Source organism: Lolium perenne, chromosome 6, assembly GCF_019359855.2.
Source record: "Lolium perenne isolate Kyuss_39 chromosome 6, Kyuss_2.0, whole genome shotgun sequence".
Classification (NCBI taxonomy): Eukaryota; Viridiplantae; Streptophyta; class Magnoliopsida; order Poales; family Poaceae; genus Lolium; species Lolium perenne.
In genome coordinates, this window is record NC_067249.2 from 262,487,507 (window position 1) to 262,504,635 (window position 17,129).

The 17,129-nt window shown below is 48.0% G+C and overlaps 2 protein-coding genes across 2 annotated transcripts; one reads left to right on the forward strand and one right to left on the reverse strand.

Annotated features, from left to right (window-relative positions):
* Positions 1 to 3,287: 3,287 nt before the first annotated feature.
* LOC127305404 (F-box protein PP2-B10-like) lies at positions 3,288 to 5,422 on the forward strand. Its single transcript, XM_051335820.2, has 3 exons — positions 3,288 to 3,657; positions 3,759 to 3,880; positions 4,553 to 5,422. The coding sequence occupies exons 1-3, from the start codon at positions 3,319 to 3,321 to the stop codon at positions 5,067 to 5,069; spliced, it is 978 nt and encodes a 325-aa protein (XP_051191780.1). The 5' UTR covers positions 3,288 to 3,318; the 3' UTR covers positions 5,070 to 5,422.
* A 5,146-nt stretch (positions 5,423 to 10,568) lies between these two features.
* LOC127305406 (glutathione reductase, cytosolic) lies at positions 10,569 to 15,873 on the reverse strand. The gene is made up of 17 exons (XM_051335822.2): positions 15,724 to 15,873; positions 15,448 to 15,622; positions 15,265 to 15,329; positions 15,066 to 15,135; positions 14,812 to 14,883; positions 14,528 to 14,731; positions 14,104 to 14,177; positions 13,932 to 14,015; positions 12,910 to 12,997; positions 12,739 to 12,820; positions 12,295 to 12,368; positions 11,984 to 12,091; positions 11,804 to 11,868; positions 11,427 to 11,540; positions 11,151 to 11,250; positions 11,013 to 11,066; positions 10,569 to 10,922 (listed from the first exon to the last, which is right to left on the reverse strand). Exons 2-17 carry the CDS (start codon positions 15,589 to 15,591, stop codon positions 10,827 to 10,829), a joined length of 1,494 nt encoding a protein of 497 aa, XP_051191782.1. The 5' UTR covers positions 15,592 to 15,622; positions 15,724 to 15,873; the 3' UTR covers positions 10,569 to 10,826.
* Between the last annotated feature and the right edge of the window lie 1,256 nt (positions 15,874 to 17,129).

Sequence of the window (17,129 nt, forward strand, 5' to 3'; positions counted from 1 at the left end):
AACAACCGAACGTGTGACCGAGTACGGAGGTGCTGCCCGTTCGTGGCGCCGGAGCGATCGTGATCAAGATCTTCTACGCGCTTTTGCAAGCGGCAAGTGAACGTCTACCGCAGCAACAAGAGCCTCATATTGTAGGCTTTGGAATCTCTTCAAGGGTGAGACTCGATACCCCTCGTTGCTACCGTCTTCTAGATTGCATCTTGGCTTGGATTGCGTGTTCGCGGTAGGAAATTTTTTGTTTTCTATGCAACGTTCTCCTACACCACCAATACCGTCGCTCCCAGTCCTGCGACAAGCTTCGTCCAACTGCGTACATAAGACATTATGTTAGTAATTTGTCTAGCACACTACTATAGAAGAATAGTACATACAACAAATCATCACCTACCGGTAGAGGTAGGCAAGTGCCGTTGTTCCCCAACTCCACCGGTGCTCCAACACCGTAAGCGCCTTGAGCCAACACCAATGGGCCAGCTTCCCACCATTGTCAGGAAAGAGAGTCCTCAAAATCATGTACCACAAGTACACGCGGGTGTACGTCCTGATAGGGTGTGTTTGGTAGACCGGGGCAACTCAGAATATCTCTCTCTACCCATACATGGTGAACTCAGCCAAGTTGAGTTGAGAAACATCACATGTTTGGCACCCGTGTATGTGTTGAGCTATGCTCATGTGAGATGTTGTTTGGTACCATTTGTGTTGAGCTGAGCATGTATCACAGCTGTTTTACAAAATCGTCCTGCTTTTTAACAAAAAGACCCCTCAAACAAAAAACAGAAAAGCAATCGGGTCCGTTCCATTGGAGCTTCTGCCGGCGGCGAGCTGGGGAGGAGCGCCGACCATTGGAGCTACTGCACGGCGGTGGTGGCCGGCCGCGTCGAGAAGGTCCGGTTCCTGGCCGTCGGGTCGCCATCGAATGTCCAGGGAGAGGCGGTGGTCCGCGCGGGGCGATGGGCGTCCAGGGAGAGACGGCGACCCGCGCAGGGGCTAGGGGCGTCGGCAGCGGGGCCTGCTGCCTCTGTCCGGCGCGGGAGGATGAAGGGCCGACGGCCGTGGGGCGGTGGCCAGCTCCGACGTCGTGGCGGCATAGCGGCGATTTTGGCAGCGGTGGTCGGCCCTGGCGCGCCGTCGTCGGGTGTGGGGCGACGCAAGGAGGCCCTGGCGGCGGTGGTCGGCCCTGGCAGTGCCTCGTCGGACCTGGCGGTGCAGGAGCGTGCCGGCGTGCTGCTGGGCGGCCGATGTGGAGCTCCCCGGCGTCTACACGGCTTCAGCTCGCGCAGGCTGCGAGGGGAGGCGACGGGACTCACGGGAGAAAAGAAAAAGGAAAGGATAGAATGAGGGGGTGGAGTTTGACCGGGTGAGGGTCTGGGGGGCGTCTGAGTCGGGCGAGTGGGGCGAGTTTGCGGGATGAGCTCGCCCAGGCCGAGTTGTGAAGCTCGATTTGAGCTTCTCAACTGGGCTAGGCTGAGAGCTCTTTTTTGTATGAGGTGGGCATAGCTGAGATGAGATGACCCGGGCTAACAAACATATATTTCTCTAAAATTCTCTGCTGAGATGGGAATCTCTGGGTTGACCCAGCCTACCAAACACACCCATAGTGTCCCTGTTGGCCCCTTCTGGGCATTGTCCAAAGTTAAGCCTAATCCAAGAGAAAGGTGCGCCGCCGGGAGCTCTCTCCTTTGGATCTTCTGGCGGCGGAGGAGTCATGCCAATAAGGTTCTCCATCTGCTGGCGCCACCCATCAGAAGCTGTGTTCATACACAGTGGGTCGCCCTGAATAGGAAGTCCAAGTATCATGGAAACATCCTGAAGAGTAGGGGTCATCTCGTCGGCCCTCAAGTGGAAGGTGTGCGTCTCCGGCCTCCACCGGTCGACAAGGGTGGTGAGTGCCGCGGCGTTCATGTTCGCCCCCCCACGGCTTACAAGCGATATGAACTGGAGAAGACAGGTAGGCTGGATGAACTCCGTGTACCTCCCGTCATACGCCATATCCACTGTGCCATGGTAACAAATCTTCAAAGGGTGAAGATCCGTTCTCCTCTCCGTCATATGAAAAGCCCGGTGATCCATGTCATACTCTTGATCTAGGAGCCACACCATCCTACATGTTTACACAAATACACCATATTATGAGCCATTCCTAACAAATATGAGCAACACATACATGAGAATATATCCAAATAAACCATCACACATACATCACATACATACATATACATACATATCTAGGGATAAAAAACCATATTATGAGCCATTCCTAACAAATATGAGTTATTCCATCACAAATAATAGGCATATGTAACATATTTGAATGCATTTGCATAAGAATATGGATACATACATATCTAGGGTTCCTACACATACACATTCATGAAATTTGATGTCTAGGGTTTCCACAAATCTAGGGTTTCAACATATAGATACATGAGGATATGGTTTTCAACACATACATAGCCATTTCAACACATACATACATACATACAGACAGACATACATACATACATACATACATGTAAAATTTAACATCTATGGTTCCAACAAATCTATGGTTCAAACACATGCATATAATGAGGCTATCAATTTCAACACATACACATCAATATAGATTGAACAACCAACATTTCCAATCTAGGTTCCATGTCTAAATCGAATTAAATCGGAGCAAATCTTGCATGAATCGAAGGGCAACGAAGGGGAATACCTTGAGGATTGTATGGGGATGGATTTGGCCGGCCAGATCTGTCCAATCCGTGGAGGATTTGGTGGGGGGGGGGGGAGGAGAGGCGGCCGGCGGCGGCAGTTGGAGGAGAATCAGAGAGGAGAGAAAGAAAGAAGGTGTGGTCGGGCTGGGGCGGGCGCGGGCGCCACACATAAGTGGATGTGTGGCGCCCTTCCGAGCGGCGCCACAGTTTCACCGTGTGGCGCCGATGGGAACGGCGCCACACATCCTACCACGTCGGATCGGCGCACAGCTCAGCGTCAAGGACGCCACTTCGGCTGGGAGAGTGGCGCCGCCGGTATGAGCGCTCACTGTGTGGCGCCGGCGTGAGGGACGCCACACAAAAGGGTTTGATGGGTGAAATAGTTTGCCCAGAGGGTCAGTCTGTGCTATAGTTACAACAAAGAGTTATTTTTGTGTAAATTGACTAGGAGGTGTTGTACTTGCTCTAATGCTCGACTCCCTCGTGTTTTGTGCATGTCAAACCACACCTGTGAAAAAATACAGTTTGCTCCATCTCCCCTTCCCGCTTTCGAGGTGCTTCGTGGCTAAGTCTCTGCGCTGTCCTCCGAATCGAATCAACATAAAACAAACGTGGGATGATTCATTCGAACCAAATCCTACCCATCGCACGCTCTCTCTCGTCCAAATCGAATCGAATGGAGGCCGAGGCCTGCGAGATCGCGCGCCTGCCGGAGGAGCTCCTCTCGGCGGCGCTGTCCCGCACCTCCCCGCGCGTCGCCTGCCGCGCCGCCGCGGCCTCCCCGGCCTTCCGCGTCGCGGCCGACTCGGACGCCGTCTGGGCTCGCTTCCTGCCCCGCGACCTCCCGCCGCTCGCCGACGGGGAGCTGCTCCTGACGCCGCCCACGCGCAAGAAGGACCTCTTCCTCCGCCTCTCCGACCATGGCAGCCCCCTCCTCCTCCCGGACAAGCTCGCGGTACGTACCTGCACGCCGGTGGCCGATCCCCGACCAACCCGCACAGCCCGTTTGGTTCCCCGCTAACTGAATTGGTCCCTGGCGGTTGTGCGCGCGCGCAGAGCATGTGGCTGGACAGGGAGACGGGCGCCAAGTGCTACATGCTGTCCGCGAGGAGCCTCACCATCATCTGGGGCGACACGCCGCAGTACTGGACCTGGATCCCGCTCGCAGACTCCTCTAGGTTCGTCCGCTCTCTCTCTCTCTCCCTCCGAGCTGCTGTTCCGATTGAGTATCTAGTTTGTGTGTTGATGCAGATCGTACCAATTACAATGTAGTAGTAGTACTACTCCGTATGCTCCTGTGGCTGAACGCTAGCTGCTTGGCTGCGGCCTCATCGCTATTGCAATTTGTTTGATTCTTTGATTGTGCTATTGGCGCTGTACGTGGTCACCCGTCGCGTTGCAGTTCAACTCAATGCTAGCAGCCGCAACCTGCAAGTGGTAGGCCGTAGGTTGTTTTGATGAAATGGAACTACCCTGTGAAGCAAAACCCAGAACGGGCCGGGGCTGTGGCATGGTTCCGACTAGAACATGCTTGCTATCACTTCTGTTGATAATGAAGGAGGCCACATATGCAGAACTGAACGCTACTTTTATTTTCCTCCCTTTCAGGAGAAAAGTGCACTCCCTTGACAACTCTGTTTTATAAACTCTAGGCACCCATGAATGACACTCCGCATGAATAAAGATTGTGACTCTTCTGACATACCCTGTTCACTGTAGAGTTCTTCGAGTATTCCGTCCCCTCGTTCCAGCCAACTACGCTGGCCGATGCTAGATCGTTTCCAGCAACTTACGCTACGGAGTATTGATGTTCATCTGCGTTACAAATTCTAACCCTACGTTTGCGACAGGTTCTCCGAAGGTGCTCAACTCTTGCGTGTTTGCTGGCTCGACATCAGTGGGAGGATACCCTGCAAGATGCTGTCGCTGGACACTGTCTACGCCGCTTACCTAGTGTTCAAGGCGAACGAAAACTCCTTCGGGCTGGATTACCCTGTCCAGGACGCATCCGTCAGCGTCGGGGCAACCAGCTCCACCCGCATGGTTTGCCTCCAAAGCAACGATGAGGAGGATGAGGATGGTGATGAGGATGGTGCGGTGCCTGGGCACTATTGGCCAGTGAGGCCACATCCACCACTAAGAACAGGGAGAAGGACCCGCCGGTCAGTTCCTCATGCTGACAACGTAGGGCGCCCTCAGGAAAGAGCTGACGGCTGGATGGAGCTGGAGTTGGGCGAGTTCTTCAACGATGGGGGTGGCGACGATGATGGCGAGGTGTCCTTCAGTCTGGTGGAGACGAATGGAGGGAGATGGAAGAGTGGTCTCGTCGTGCAGGGCATCGAGATCAGACGCAAGAAATCAGGCTGAGGTACTTCTAGCTAGGCGGTGGACATCCCCGCCCGGTTAACCAAATAAGTAAGGGAATCATACTTGTAAAATGTAGAGGTGTTTTGGAACGCTTGCTTTTTTTTCTGCTGCAAATGCTGTGCGCAGAACTACAAGCGTGTTGTTTTCGTTCTTGATGGCCAACTGAACTTGTACCTAGATGTACACTGCTTGGCGAGCACCCCTGCATGCTATCTGCTGAACGTACGTGATAGGCATCCAATTCTACCAAAAGCATAGGCAATGAGCGTACGTGGTTCCTAGAAAAACAGCATTACAAGAAGCTTTTCTCAAAAAATAAAATTTAGTTTGCTAGCCTAGCAGTTTTAAGTCGTGAGCGCGTGCTATGGAAGTGTACTTTACCTATTACAACTATCTATAAGACAACAAAATTTCTGATGCTAATAAAATCAGCCAATACAGACCCATTTGTCTCATGCGGTGCATTTACAAGCTCCTGACTAAAGTTTTGACAATTAGAGTTGAGCCTTTCCTTGACAAGATTATTAGTATCAACCAAAATGCTTTTATGAAAAGAAGAAACATTGTGGATGGCATTATGTCTCTTCATGAAATAATGCATCACACACATGTTAAGAATCATATTGGTATCATTTTCAAGCTTTACTTCGAAAAAGCTTTTGATAAAGTTAATTGGAATTTCTTCCTAAGCTGCCAACGGGCCATGGGGTTTGGTTATTTTTGGTGCAGTAAGATTGAACAAATTCTTAACAATGGCACTGTTTCGGTTAAAATAAATAACGTGATGGGTCCCTATTTTCAAAGTGCAAAAGGTGTGCGACAGGGAGACCCCCTTTCTCCTTTTCTTTTCAACTCAGCTGCCCAATGCTTGACCAAGATGGTCGTTGAGGCTCAGTCTAATGGCTTGGTAGTCGGGCTCGCCCCTGATCTGATTGAAAATGGTGTGGCATTATGCAATACGCGGATGATACTGTCCTCTGTATCTCGCATGACTTTGAGAAGGCGCTGAACCTAAAGCTTCTCCTGTACCTTTTCCAGCTCATGTCTGGGTTAAAAATTAACTTTCAAAAAAGTGAAATTTTCCTCATTGGTGGTGACAGTGAGATTGCAAATGAATATTCGTCTATGTTTGGTTGCCAGGTTGGCACCTTGCCTATGAAGTACTTGGGTATGCCTGACTCCTTTAGATGCCTAAAGAATTCGGACCTTCAGTTCATTGATGAAAAATTTGTGAAAAAACTAGATGCCTGGAAAGGTGGTGCTTCCTCTTCGGGTGGGAGACTTACCCTTGTTGATTCTTGCTTGTCCAATCTTCCTTCTTATATCATGGCTATGTTTTTGTTAAACAAAACCTTCATTGAGCAGTTGGATAAACATAGACGGCGTTTCTTTTGGCATGGGAAGAAGCATAAAAGAGGATACCATATGGTGAAATGGTGTAGAGTTTGTAGATCTAAAGGCAAAGGTGGTCTAGGTGTTAAGGACTTGAGAAAACAAAATATCAGCCTCCTTTGTAAGTGGTGGTGGAAGCTCGAGACTGAGAATGGCCTATGGCAAGATATTGTTAAAGCTAAATACTTGAGAACCAAAACAGTAGCTACTGTTGTCACTAGATTCAACGACTCCCCTTGCTGGAAAGCACTCCTTAAAGTTAAAGATACATATTTTGCTGGTAGGAAAGTCATTTTGGGGAATGGAGACATTACTAGACTTTGGAAAGATCCTTTACTGGATAACCGACCCTATTGCGAACAGTTCCCTGCCTTATATGACCTCTGTCAACTCCAAGATTGCGCTATTAAAACCTTTATTGATGCAAACTTTGTTATCCCTTTCCGCAGACAACTTCGTCGGGAGTTGCTTGCTCAATGGAATTCCATTATTGAAAATATTGGTATGCTATCGTTATCTAATGAAAATGATAAGATTTCCTGGTCCCTTAATAAAAAACTACATGTTCTCTACCAAATCAGTCTACAAGATGCTTGAAAAAAACCTTGCTGGCTCTAGTAATATTTGGATTTGGAAAGAAAAATTGCCTCTGAAAAATAAAATTTTCATGTGGCAACTCTGTCAAGATGCTATCCTGACCAGGGAGAACATGAGGAAAAGGAATTGGACAGGATCTCCCTTATGTTCCTTTTGTAACCAGGTTAAACATGTGACCACCTTTTTTTCACTTGCAGTACCTCGAAAGTGGTTTGGGGTGTCCTTGGTACTACAATGGGTGCCCATTCTGTGCCCAATAATTTCTGGCAGGCTATTGCTTGGTTCCACTCATATATTCCTCACATGGAGAAGTTTTATGTGACCCTTGTTGCTTCTATCTGTTGGGCTATCTGGAACATTAGAAACAAAGTTACTTTTGAGAATCATACATTGAGATCACCTAGTGAGATTTCTTTTTTCTCTATTTCTTTGCTATTGTACTGGGCAGGTCTTCAAGAGGGCAGCGACAAAGGTTGTCTGGCTGATGGCGCCGCGAAGCTGATGCGTACTGCTTCTTCCGTCTTCGCTAGCCGAACTACTGCTGCTGGTCCAAGCTCCATGCTGATGATTACAGGGACATGATGTGCTGAAGACTAGACTGCTCAACTTCTTCTCACCTTCCAAGCAAAGAAGTGTAGCTATGTTTTGTTTTGTGTTTTGTCCCCTGGCTTGCTGGTAGTTCTTCCTGGAATCTGTGTAAACCTGTGATATTATACTCTAGATGGTGGTATCAGGTTTTCGCCCCATAGTAGGCATTCGATGGTGAATGTCTACAGTGGGTTTCCTGATACTGCCCGCACTCGCTTCCTTTCTCCTACCCCCTTTCTTTTAGTTGTAATTCTCATAACCTTATATTTCCGTTAATGCAATGGAAAGGGGTGGAAGCCCGGTTGGAAAAAAAAATGGGAACGAGATCCTCTGACGTTATTGAAATACTGCAGAGGGACGTTGATGAATTTGGTTCGTTCATTGCGCATCCGACGGCAGTAGGTGAAATTCCCTGAAAACATAGCCGAGGAGTCAAGCCCAAAACGCAGCTCGACCTCGGTTGCGTGGTGCGGGTGTGGAGGCAGGGAGCGGCAGCCCAGCTCTGGCTCTACCTCGACGGCGACCATGTCCACGGACTTGGCCATGCTGGCGAGCTAAGTGTGCAGGGCAGCCCCAGCAGCTCTATCTTGATGGCGTGGTGCAGCCGACCATGTCCACGGACTTGGCCATGCCGGCGAGCTAAGTGTGCAGGGCACTAGGGCAGCCGCAACAGCTCTACTTCGATGGTGTAGTGCAACCGAACACGAAACACAGCTCAGGATTCAGGTCCAAAGCCCAGATCGATCTCGACGAGGTGGTGCAGTCCGGCAGTGGCAACGCAACTCTGCCTAAAAGTCGTGGTGCAGCCGACCATGTCCGTGGGAGCTGGGCATGCCGGCGAGCTGAGTGCGCCGGGCAGCGGCAACAGCTCTACCTCGATGGCGTGGTGCAACCGAACACATCTGTGAAGCTGGGCATGCCGGCGAGCGAGTGTGGCGGCCAGCGGCAGCGCAACTCTACCTCAAATGTGTGGTGCAGCCAGTGAAGCTGGGCATGCTGGTGAGTGAGTGTGCCGGAGAGCGGCCGCGCAGAGCTAGCGCACAGCGACTATGACGTAATGGGCGCTGGTTGCATGGTGCAGCCAACCAGGCCGTGGAGCTAGGCGTGCTGGCCAGCGGTGACGGCGACCGTTCCGATTAGCGTCTCGACCTCGTCAAACAAGGCTTTGGGCCTCACCCCTCCACGTGTTTCCAAGGACTCAAGCTACACCGTCTGATGCATAAGGGACGGGCCAAATAGAACTATGTCCCTCTGCAGTTATTTCCAAAACATCAGAGGATAGCGAGATCCTCTGACGTTATTGGAAATACTGCAGAGGGACGTTGATGAATTTGGTTCGTTCATTGCGCATCCGATGGCAGTAGGTGAAATTCCCTGAAAACATAGCTGAGGAGTCAAGCCCAAAACGCAGCTCGACCTCGGTTGCGTGGTGCGGGCGTGGAGGCAGAGAGCGGCAGCCCAGCTCTGGCTCTACCTCGACGGCGACCATGTCCACGGACTTGGCCATGCTGGCGAGCTAAGTGTGCATGGTAGCCGCAGCAGCTCTATCTTGATGGCGTGGTGCAGCCGACCATGTCCATGGACCTGGCCATGCCGGCGAGCTAAGTGTGCAGGGCACTAGGGCAGCCGCAACAGCTCTACTTCGATGGTGTGGTGCAACCGAACACGAAACACAGCTCAGGATTCAGGTCCAAAGCCCAGATCGATCTCGACGAGGTGGTGCAGTCCGGCAGTGGCAACGCAACTCTTCCTAAAAGTCGTGGTGCAGCCGACCATGTCCGCGGGAGCTGGGCATGCCAGCGAGCTGAGTGCGCTGGGCAGCGGCAACAGCTCTACCTCGACGGCGTGGTGCAACCGAACACATATGTGAAGCTGGGCATGCCGGCGAGCGAGTGCGGCGGCCAGCGGCAGCGCAACTCTACCTCAACGGTGTGGTGCAGCCAGTGAAGCTGGGCATGCCGGTGAGCGAGTGTGCCGGGCAGCGGCTGCGCAGAGCTAGCGCACAGCGACTATGACGTACGGGGCGCTGGTTGCATGGTGCAGCCAACCAGGCCGTGGAGCTAGGCGTGCTAGCCAGCGGTGACGGCGGCCGTTCCGATAAGCGTCTCGGCCTCGTCAAACAAGGCTTTGGGCCTCACCCCTCCACGTGTTTCCAAGGACTCAAGCTACACCGTCTGATGCGTAAGGGACGGGCCAAATAGAACTATGTCCCTCTGCAGTTATTTTCAAAACATCAGAGGATCTCGTTCCACAAAATGCCTCCCTTATAAGGTGCTCTCAACCTCTCTAACTTATCAAGGTGGGATTAAATATTGCAATGCTTCACCAACCAACAATTTAGGCTGTCCTGGTATTACTATTGGGCTGGTGTACACATGGGCCAAGCTAGTTCGTTGGGCTGCTTCTTGTCTCGCTGGGATCTTTGTTGCTTCCTGTGCCTGAACCCACGCCAGCCGCCGCCTGCGGACTTCCCAAGCGGAGCGCCACCGTTGAACAGCAGCACGAGCAAGCGCCGCTCCAAAAGAGCCCTCACCTTCCTCGCAAGGTGGAGAAGAGGAGGGAGGGACCTTATTGCCTTGACAGCCGTCGTCCCCGCATCGACAACCATTTCCAGCAAACCTAACCCTATCCTACCTAGAGAAGGGACTGAAACCCCGCCCGCCGGTGAAAGAGCACGGTCTGCCACATCTCAAGGGCCATAAAGGCCACCAGATCTGAGGCAGACCGGCAAAATCACCGACGGGAGGGACAGGGCTCGAAATCACCTGTCTTTCGCCTCGATTTACTGTAGCGAGGGGATTGTTATTATTACCTTGCCAACCTTTGCAGTCCCCAGACCTGGACCCAAAGCGCAAAGCTGACTGCAACAAACAACTCCATGCAAGCTAGGATACATAAATTTTAAGGAACAGGAGACAGGAATATTCAAAGGCTGACATGGAAAATTGAGAAAATGTTTGAAGAACTTATTTGGATCGAAAATCATGACAATCCCACGATTTCCGTACAGACTGTTCCACAGAAACCTTATTTCTATCAAATATACAGTATTACCCTTTTTACCCTTCAAATGCCAAGCCAGGGCTACCGAACTGAAACTGAAGTCTGTATCTAGAGTTCCCTTTGCCACATCGGTTCCAAACAGATTTTTTTTTTGGTCCAAAGCATTGCGTATCTTGTTTACAAGTTTGTCTTGGGCTTAGATGCTGGGCTCACACGCCTGGTCAAGGTCCGCATCGTCACAAACTCTTCCGCGGCAGAAGGGTGGATTCCGACCTACAAAGCAAACAGGTACAATTAGAAGTTTAGAACCCAAAAAACACTAGGGTCTGGGCACGAATGTGAGGGTGATGTCTTTCGACTTACGGTACTGTCAAAGGTGGCTTTGGTAGCTCCAGCCTTGAGTGCGACAGCAATGCCCTGCATTTTTGTGAATAGAAGCTCAGGCAAAGAATACCACGAATAACTAACTGAAAAAAAAACACGAACTTCACGTGTATGTACCTGCATAATTTCAGCTGCATCTGGTCCAGACATGGCTGCACCAAGTACCTTATCAGTCTCAGCATCAACCACCAGTTTCATGACAGACTTCTCCTGCCGTCTTCAAAATTTAAAAAATGGAAATCCTCCCCATCAGAACAAGTACTTAATAGCAAACAGAGTGTTGATATAGTGCAGTGGTACACAACTAGTAAAAAAACCCTGAAATACCTCTTGATGAGCACACAATGTGAAAGGTTAAACGACAACTGTAAGAGTTGATCCCATGATACTTACTTGGATATGCTGTTCTTCATTGGATTGAAACTAGATGTGTAAACAAGAATATCATTCTTGGCTTCCGCCAAAGCCTCTTGTTCACTGAGACCCACGACGGATAGTGGCGGAATGCTAATTCAACATAACATAATAGTGAGGGGAATGATAGTGCAATAAAATAATGCAATTGAAAAAAAAAAACAAAGAAGTTAGTGACAGTCTGGCAGGGGTTCAAGGTAAAGAGCAGAAGGAAACATGTTTTCAATCTATTCTCTAATTCTAGTGACATTAACAAGGTTCAGAGCCACTGGTTTCTCACAAAAAAGCTTGAAACGAATTGCTGATATTTTAAGCACAAACTAAGTCATTTTACTGAAATCAAGATAACTACTTACCAGAAAACAGCACAAGGTACATCTTTGTAATCAGGCTTAATAGGCTGGCCACCAAACACAGTTTTCTGTGATGAAAAGATAAGGAAGGACAAATAGTGGTGATTAAACACAAAGATCATTAGCAGAATGACCAGAACCAGTTATGGTTAAGGGATTACAAACTACAGCCACGCCACTTACAGAAAAGCAAGTAGCCTCCATGAGAGCAACAGGTGTAAGGTTAATCCGATTTGTTACATCACCCACAGCCCATATATTGGGAACTGATGTACGGGAGTACTCATCAACCTGAACAGACATGAAGTCGAAATTAACAAATTATATTATTCAGAGAGTCAAAAGTACACAACCAAGAAACTAATAGTGAATCCAGTGCATAATATGTACACAAAGAGTTTGTCAGGTAGAAACAGAAATGTGAGATGTAAATTCCAGACATAAAAAGATAATTCAATTAACAGGTACAGAAAGGACAAGGAGAGAAGATAAACCTTGATGGATCCTACTTGATCAACCTCAACACCAACAGCTTCCAAGTTCAGCCTATTGGAGTTCGGGGCGCGACCTGTACAAATAAAAACCAGGCACAAGAATAATGTGTAAACTTGCACATCCAATGTAAAAAAAACTCAAATGAACATTACATTCTGAATAGAATAAGGAAACCAGAAGAAGTATCTGATTCTTCAGCAAAGAACCGCAAGAGATTAAAACGTGATAACATATAATTAGTTGGTATTGTAAAAAAAAAAGTAGTTGGTTATCTGTTTAAAAAAATATCAGTATTCCAGAATACAGAATACAATACACTTTTACTCCATACAAGCAAACCAAGAGATGCCCGTGTTGTCCCATAATTGGTTGGATAATGTGAACAAATGGTTAAACGGAACAGATAAGAAGTATCAAAACAAACAAATAAATATGTTAAATACCTGTCGCAAACAGAACAACATCTGCAATGAGCTCATCTCCTTTATCCGTCACAACTTTAATGCCATCCGCCGTTTTACTCAACTGGTTTACATAAATAGGGTTGGTCAAAACAAACTGCAGGCGGAATGTGAGGAAAGTGAAATTAACTTTATGAATTTAGTGCAAATCACCTCAGTTAAATTTGTCCCTGGATGCAATCTGATTCCCCTTCCCTCAAGGTTACTTGCAACAATTGTTCTCATCTCATCATCGAAACCTCTGCAAGTGGCAGTGTACTGTTATGTTTGCCTTTCTACGACACAAATGTTTTGAGAAACCGACAGCTTGAAAAACGTAGAAACTTTGGAATACTAAATGCCAATGACAGTAGTTCTGTTTTTTTATCAGACGTGTTGTAAAATTATAATCAGAGCCACAGGTCAGGCTCTGGAGTCTGAAAAAAACTGGCTAACTACCACCACGACGAAGATGGCCGAAACAGCATATGGTGCAGAGAACTGCGGGTAAATCATAGGTTTGTGAGGAGGAAAGAAGGAGATAATGCATTGATAAACTCTACTCTTACTGCTTGATTGATTATGGATATGTATGTTGTCCCTTAAGTAGGACTTACTTGTGACCTGAGCATTAACATAAAGGATATCAATCCGATCTCTAAATCTAATCTTCTTCTATTTAAACAATTCAAAATCCTATTTAAACAATATTCCATTTCTATTTGGATACTTCCTAATGCTATCTTGACTTGGATATCAATCCAATCTCTAAATCTAATCTTCTTCTATTTAAACAATTCGAAATCCTATTTAAACAATATTCCAATTCTATTTGGATACTTCCTAATGCTATCATGCACATAACAGGCTCCAAACTTTATGAATCATGGCAATCACAACTTATTGGAAATGCTAAGCTAAAACCACAAAAATACATTGCTGGGGTGGATTTTGCATGAGCAAGTGGAAGATCCTGATGGTCAATGAAACTAACTGAGTATTGTAAGAAACAAGTAACACTTAAGTAGAAAAAAATTATCCTATCAGCTTCAGGTACATGGTAGCGTGACACAACATCTCCAACTGCACAAACTACATGAATATTCTTCTGAATTTATGCAGTATCTTATTTGGGCAAGGGACCAGAAACTGTGTGCATTATCCACAGGGTGCTGACAGCAGATTAAAGAGCACACCTTAGAGGAAGTTCTTTTCTATAGAACAAGTCTACTTCAGCACCCAACCCTCTCCAGATAGAAGCAAATTCAACAGCAATATATCTGCAAGGACATGCCACATGAAAAAAAATTAAGTTAGAAAGATTAAGAAGTAATAATATTATGGTACAGGGGATATCTAGTACCATACCCGCCACCAAGAATCACAGCACGTTTTGGTAGCTCCTCCAAACTCAAAGCCTCATCTGAGGTAATAGCAAGCTCCTGCAAGTGAATATTCACATTGGTGCAGGTCAGAAGAATCCAAAAGAATACAGAAAATAATGAATGTAATTTTCTGTTTCCTTGATAACCCAGAGAGATGAAAGATGCAAAACTAAGTGGCTTTCAAAATTTTAACACGTTCGGAATTCATGGAAATATAAAAAATTATCCGTGTGCAGCACCAATTCAAGCAAATCAAAATGATTAAATCAGATGGCAGAAATATAAACATTCTGAAACCAAAGAGGCATGGGCAACACAAAGGAGCTAAGGGAACATGTTAGCACTACCATCACCCAGTAATACAAGCATAACATTAAAAAAAAATCTCATGGGGGAGCTTCACAAACCTTTCCAGGGATGTTGACCCGGGTTGCCCGACTGCCAGTAGCAATCAGTATGTGCTTGGTGGTGTGCCTCTGCTTCGAACCATCCGGCTGGGTAACCTCAACGGTATGAGCATCAACTATACTCCCTGCCCCTTCGATCATGGTCACACCAGAATTCCCAAGGATCCTCTTGTATACACCATTCAGCCTCACAATTTCTTGAGTCTGCAGGATAAAGAAATTGTTGTCGTTGGGTCTCTACTTGCCAAAATACCGATGTGCTCAGCCAAGGTTATGTCACTGACCTTGTTTTCCAGCAGCTTTTTCCAGTTGTAGTTGATGTCCCCGTTGATCTCCCACCCGAACTGCTTCGAATCCTGCACTCATGACACCAGCAATGAAAACAAGCTCTAGGAAATGGGAAGGGGAAAACCCCAGTTCGAAATAAAAGCTACGGTAGTTGGCTAGATTAAGGGTCGAGGTTGTGCAGCAATGATAAGGAAGTTTGGTAGACTGAGGAAGGACCATTTTTGCATAATAAGGCAGTAAGGCCACTTGCCTCAAATTCGCCCCGGAACGATGCCCCATAGACGAGGATCTTCTTGGGGACGCAGCCACGTATCACGCACCTAGGGCAGCAGAGAGACGGTCAGATCACGTTGAGCACGCGGGTTCAGAACATGACAAAATAAATGTTAGCTAGACGTCCAAGCATCAAGAACCAGAAAATGCAGAGAGGTAATGGAGATTATGCTTACGTGCCGCCGTGGCCTCCGAGCCACTCCGAGCTGATGGGGTGGAACGGGAGCTCGCAGATCGCAACCTGGACAAGAAATCACACCAAGAACCGACACTTCAGTCGAATTATACGGCGGGCAGCCATAACACACTGACGGAAAGAGGAAACTTTTGGAGGGGAAGACTAAACAGAAAGAGCGGACCTTGGCTCCGAACCCCGCGGAGGTGCGGGAGCCGCGGACGCCACCGCTGCCCGCGCCGATGACGAACAGATCGTAGTCGTAGCTCCCCTCGTCGGCGCCGTCCGCGACGGCCACCTCGCCGTCCTTGAGCATCTTCCTCGCCATGGGATGGACCGTCGGCGGCGCTCCCGGAACCCTAAGGACGGCGGCGCGGATTAGCGAGGAAAAAGGCTAGATTTTTCGCGGCGGGGAATACGGTCTTAATCGATGATTAAACCTAGGGGAAATCCGCCGCACCTTGGCTTCGGAGCAGAGCGGGTGGGGAGGCGGCTAAGGTTTGATCAGGGACGGACGAATGGACGGATCTATTTCTATGTGGGGAAGAAGAATCGGATCGGAAATCCGCGCGCGGCCTGGTTCCCCGTCAGACGTGGTGCTGGTTCCGCTTCTCGTCACGGCGATCGTCACCGGTGCCGCACGGCTCCACGATTACGATAATCAGAACGCCTAGTTGGTACTGTTGTACTCGCAAAATCATTTTTTGCATAATGCTGCGTGTTACATCAGCAGTGACCTGACAATTTTTCCTGGATCTCCTGTGCTAGTTCACAATCACAAATACACGTACATACAGTCCACTATATCCTACCTTTACTAGCACCTTGAGAGACTGAGTATATGAAACTGATGAAGTCTTGAGATTGAGAAATTACCATAAACATCTTGCTATGTTCCGTCGCCTTTTACTTAAAGAATATTTTGCTTTTATAAGGTGTCAAACTGCCAAACCTAGAGTTTAAATTCTGTTAGATCGGAGCTACCGCTGTCCTCCTAACCATCGCACCACATATTGATTCTCTATTTTGTTCTCACAGGCGGCCAGAGTGACCCGTTTGATTTGTGCACCGGAAATGACCTCCGATTCCAAACTATGTACAGTAGGTATGCGAATCATGAGTTTAGGAATTTGTTTTTTTTTGCACTATACACATAATTTTGAATCTTCAACGACTGAAGAGAGGAGAGGGGCGATGTGAGGCTACTTCTAAATCCCACCCAGGGTATCGTCACCCACACCGGCGCTGCCGCCCGTCCGCTCCACCTCTAGTGCCCTTGGAGGTGCGGCGGACCACGACCCCTCGTTGGCGCGTTTGTTGTCCTTCGTTTATGTTATTTTCAGTATCTTCGTTGAAATATGGAGGCGACGGCTAGATCTTGAATTCAGAATAAGCTTCTCCTCACCTTATTATTGTTTTGATGGTGCTTCAATCATCAGCAGATGATGCGTGGAGTCGTGCATCAAGCGGAGCTTCTGGGATCCAGTCGATTTTTGTTTGTGTAGTTTCAGGTGCATCTATTTCGGTATAAGGGTCTCATCTTTGGCGATGGTTGCTACTCCGGTGCAATTGGTCCTTTGGGGTTTAGTACGACGACTTCTCAATTGTCCTACTACAACGAGCTATATTATGATAAGTTTTGCCCGACAATGTTGATGTAGGAGTGAGGATGACGGCACACCTTCGGCTTGTGTCAGTGTCTATAATCGTCGTTGGGTGGTCTATAAACCTATTTGCAATCTTTATTATTTTTTAGCTTATTTGTACTACTATCTATGATTATTGAAATTTCGCAAAAAAAATACTAAAGATCACATATTGCACATGTTAAATGCGTAATCCGAACGCAACCGTGCTGACTTTGGT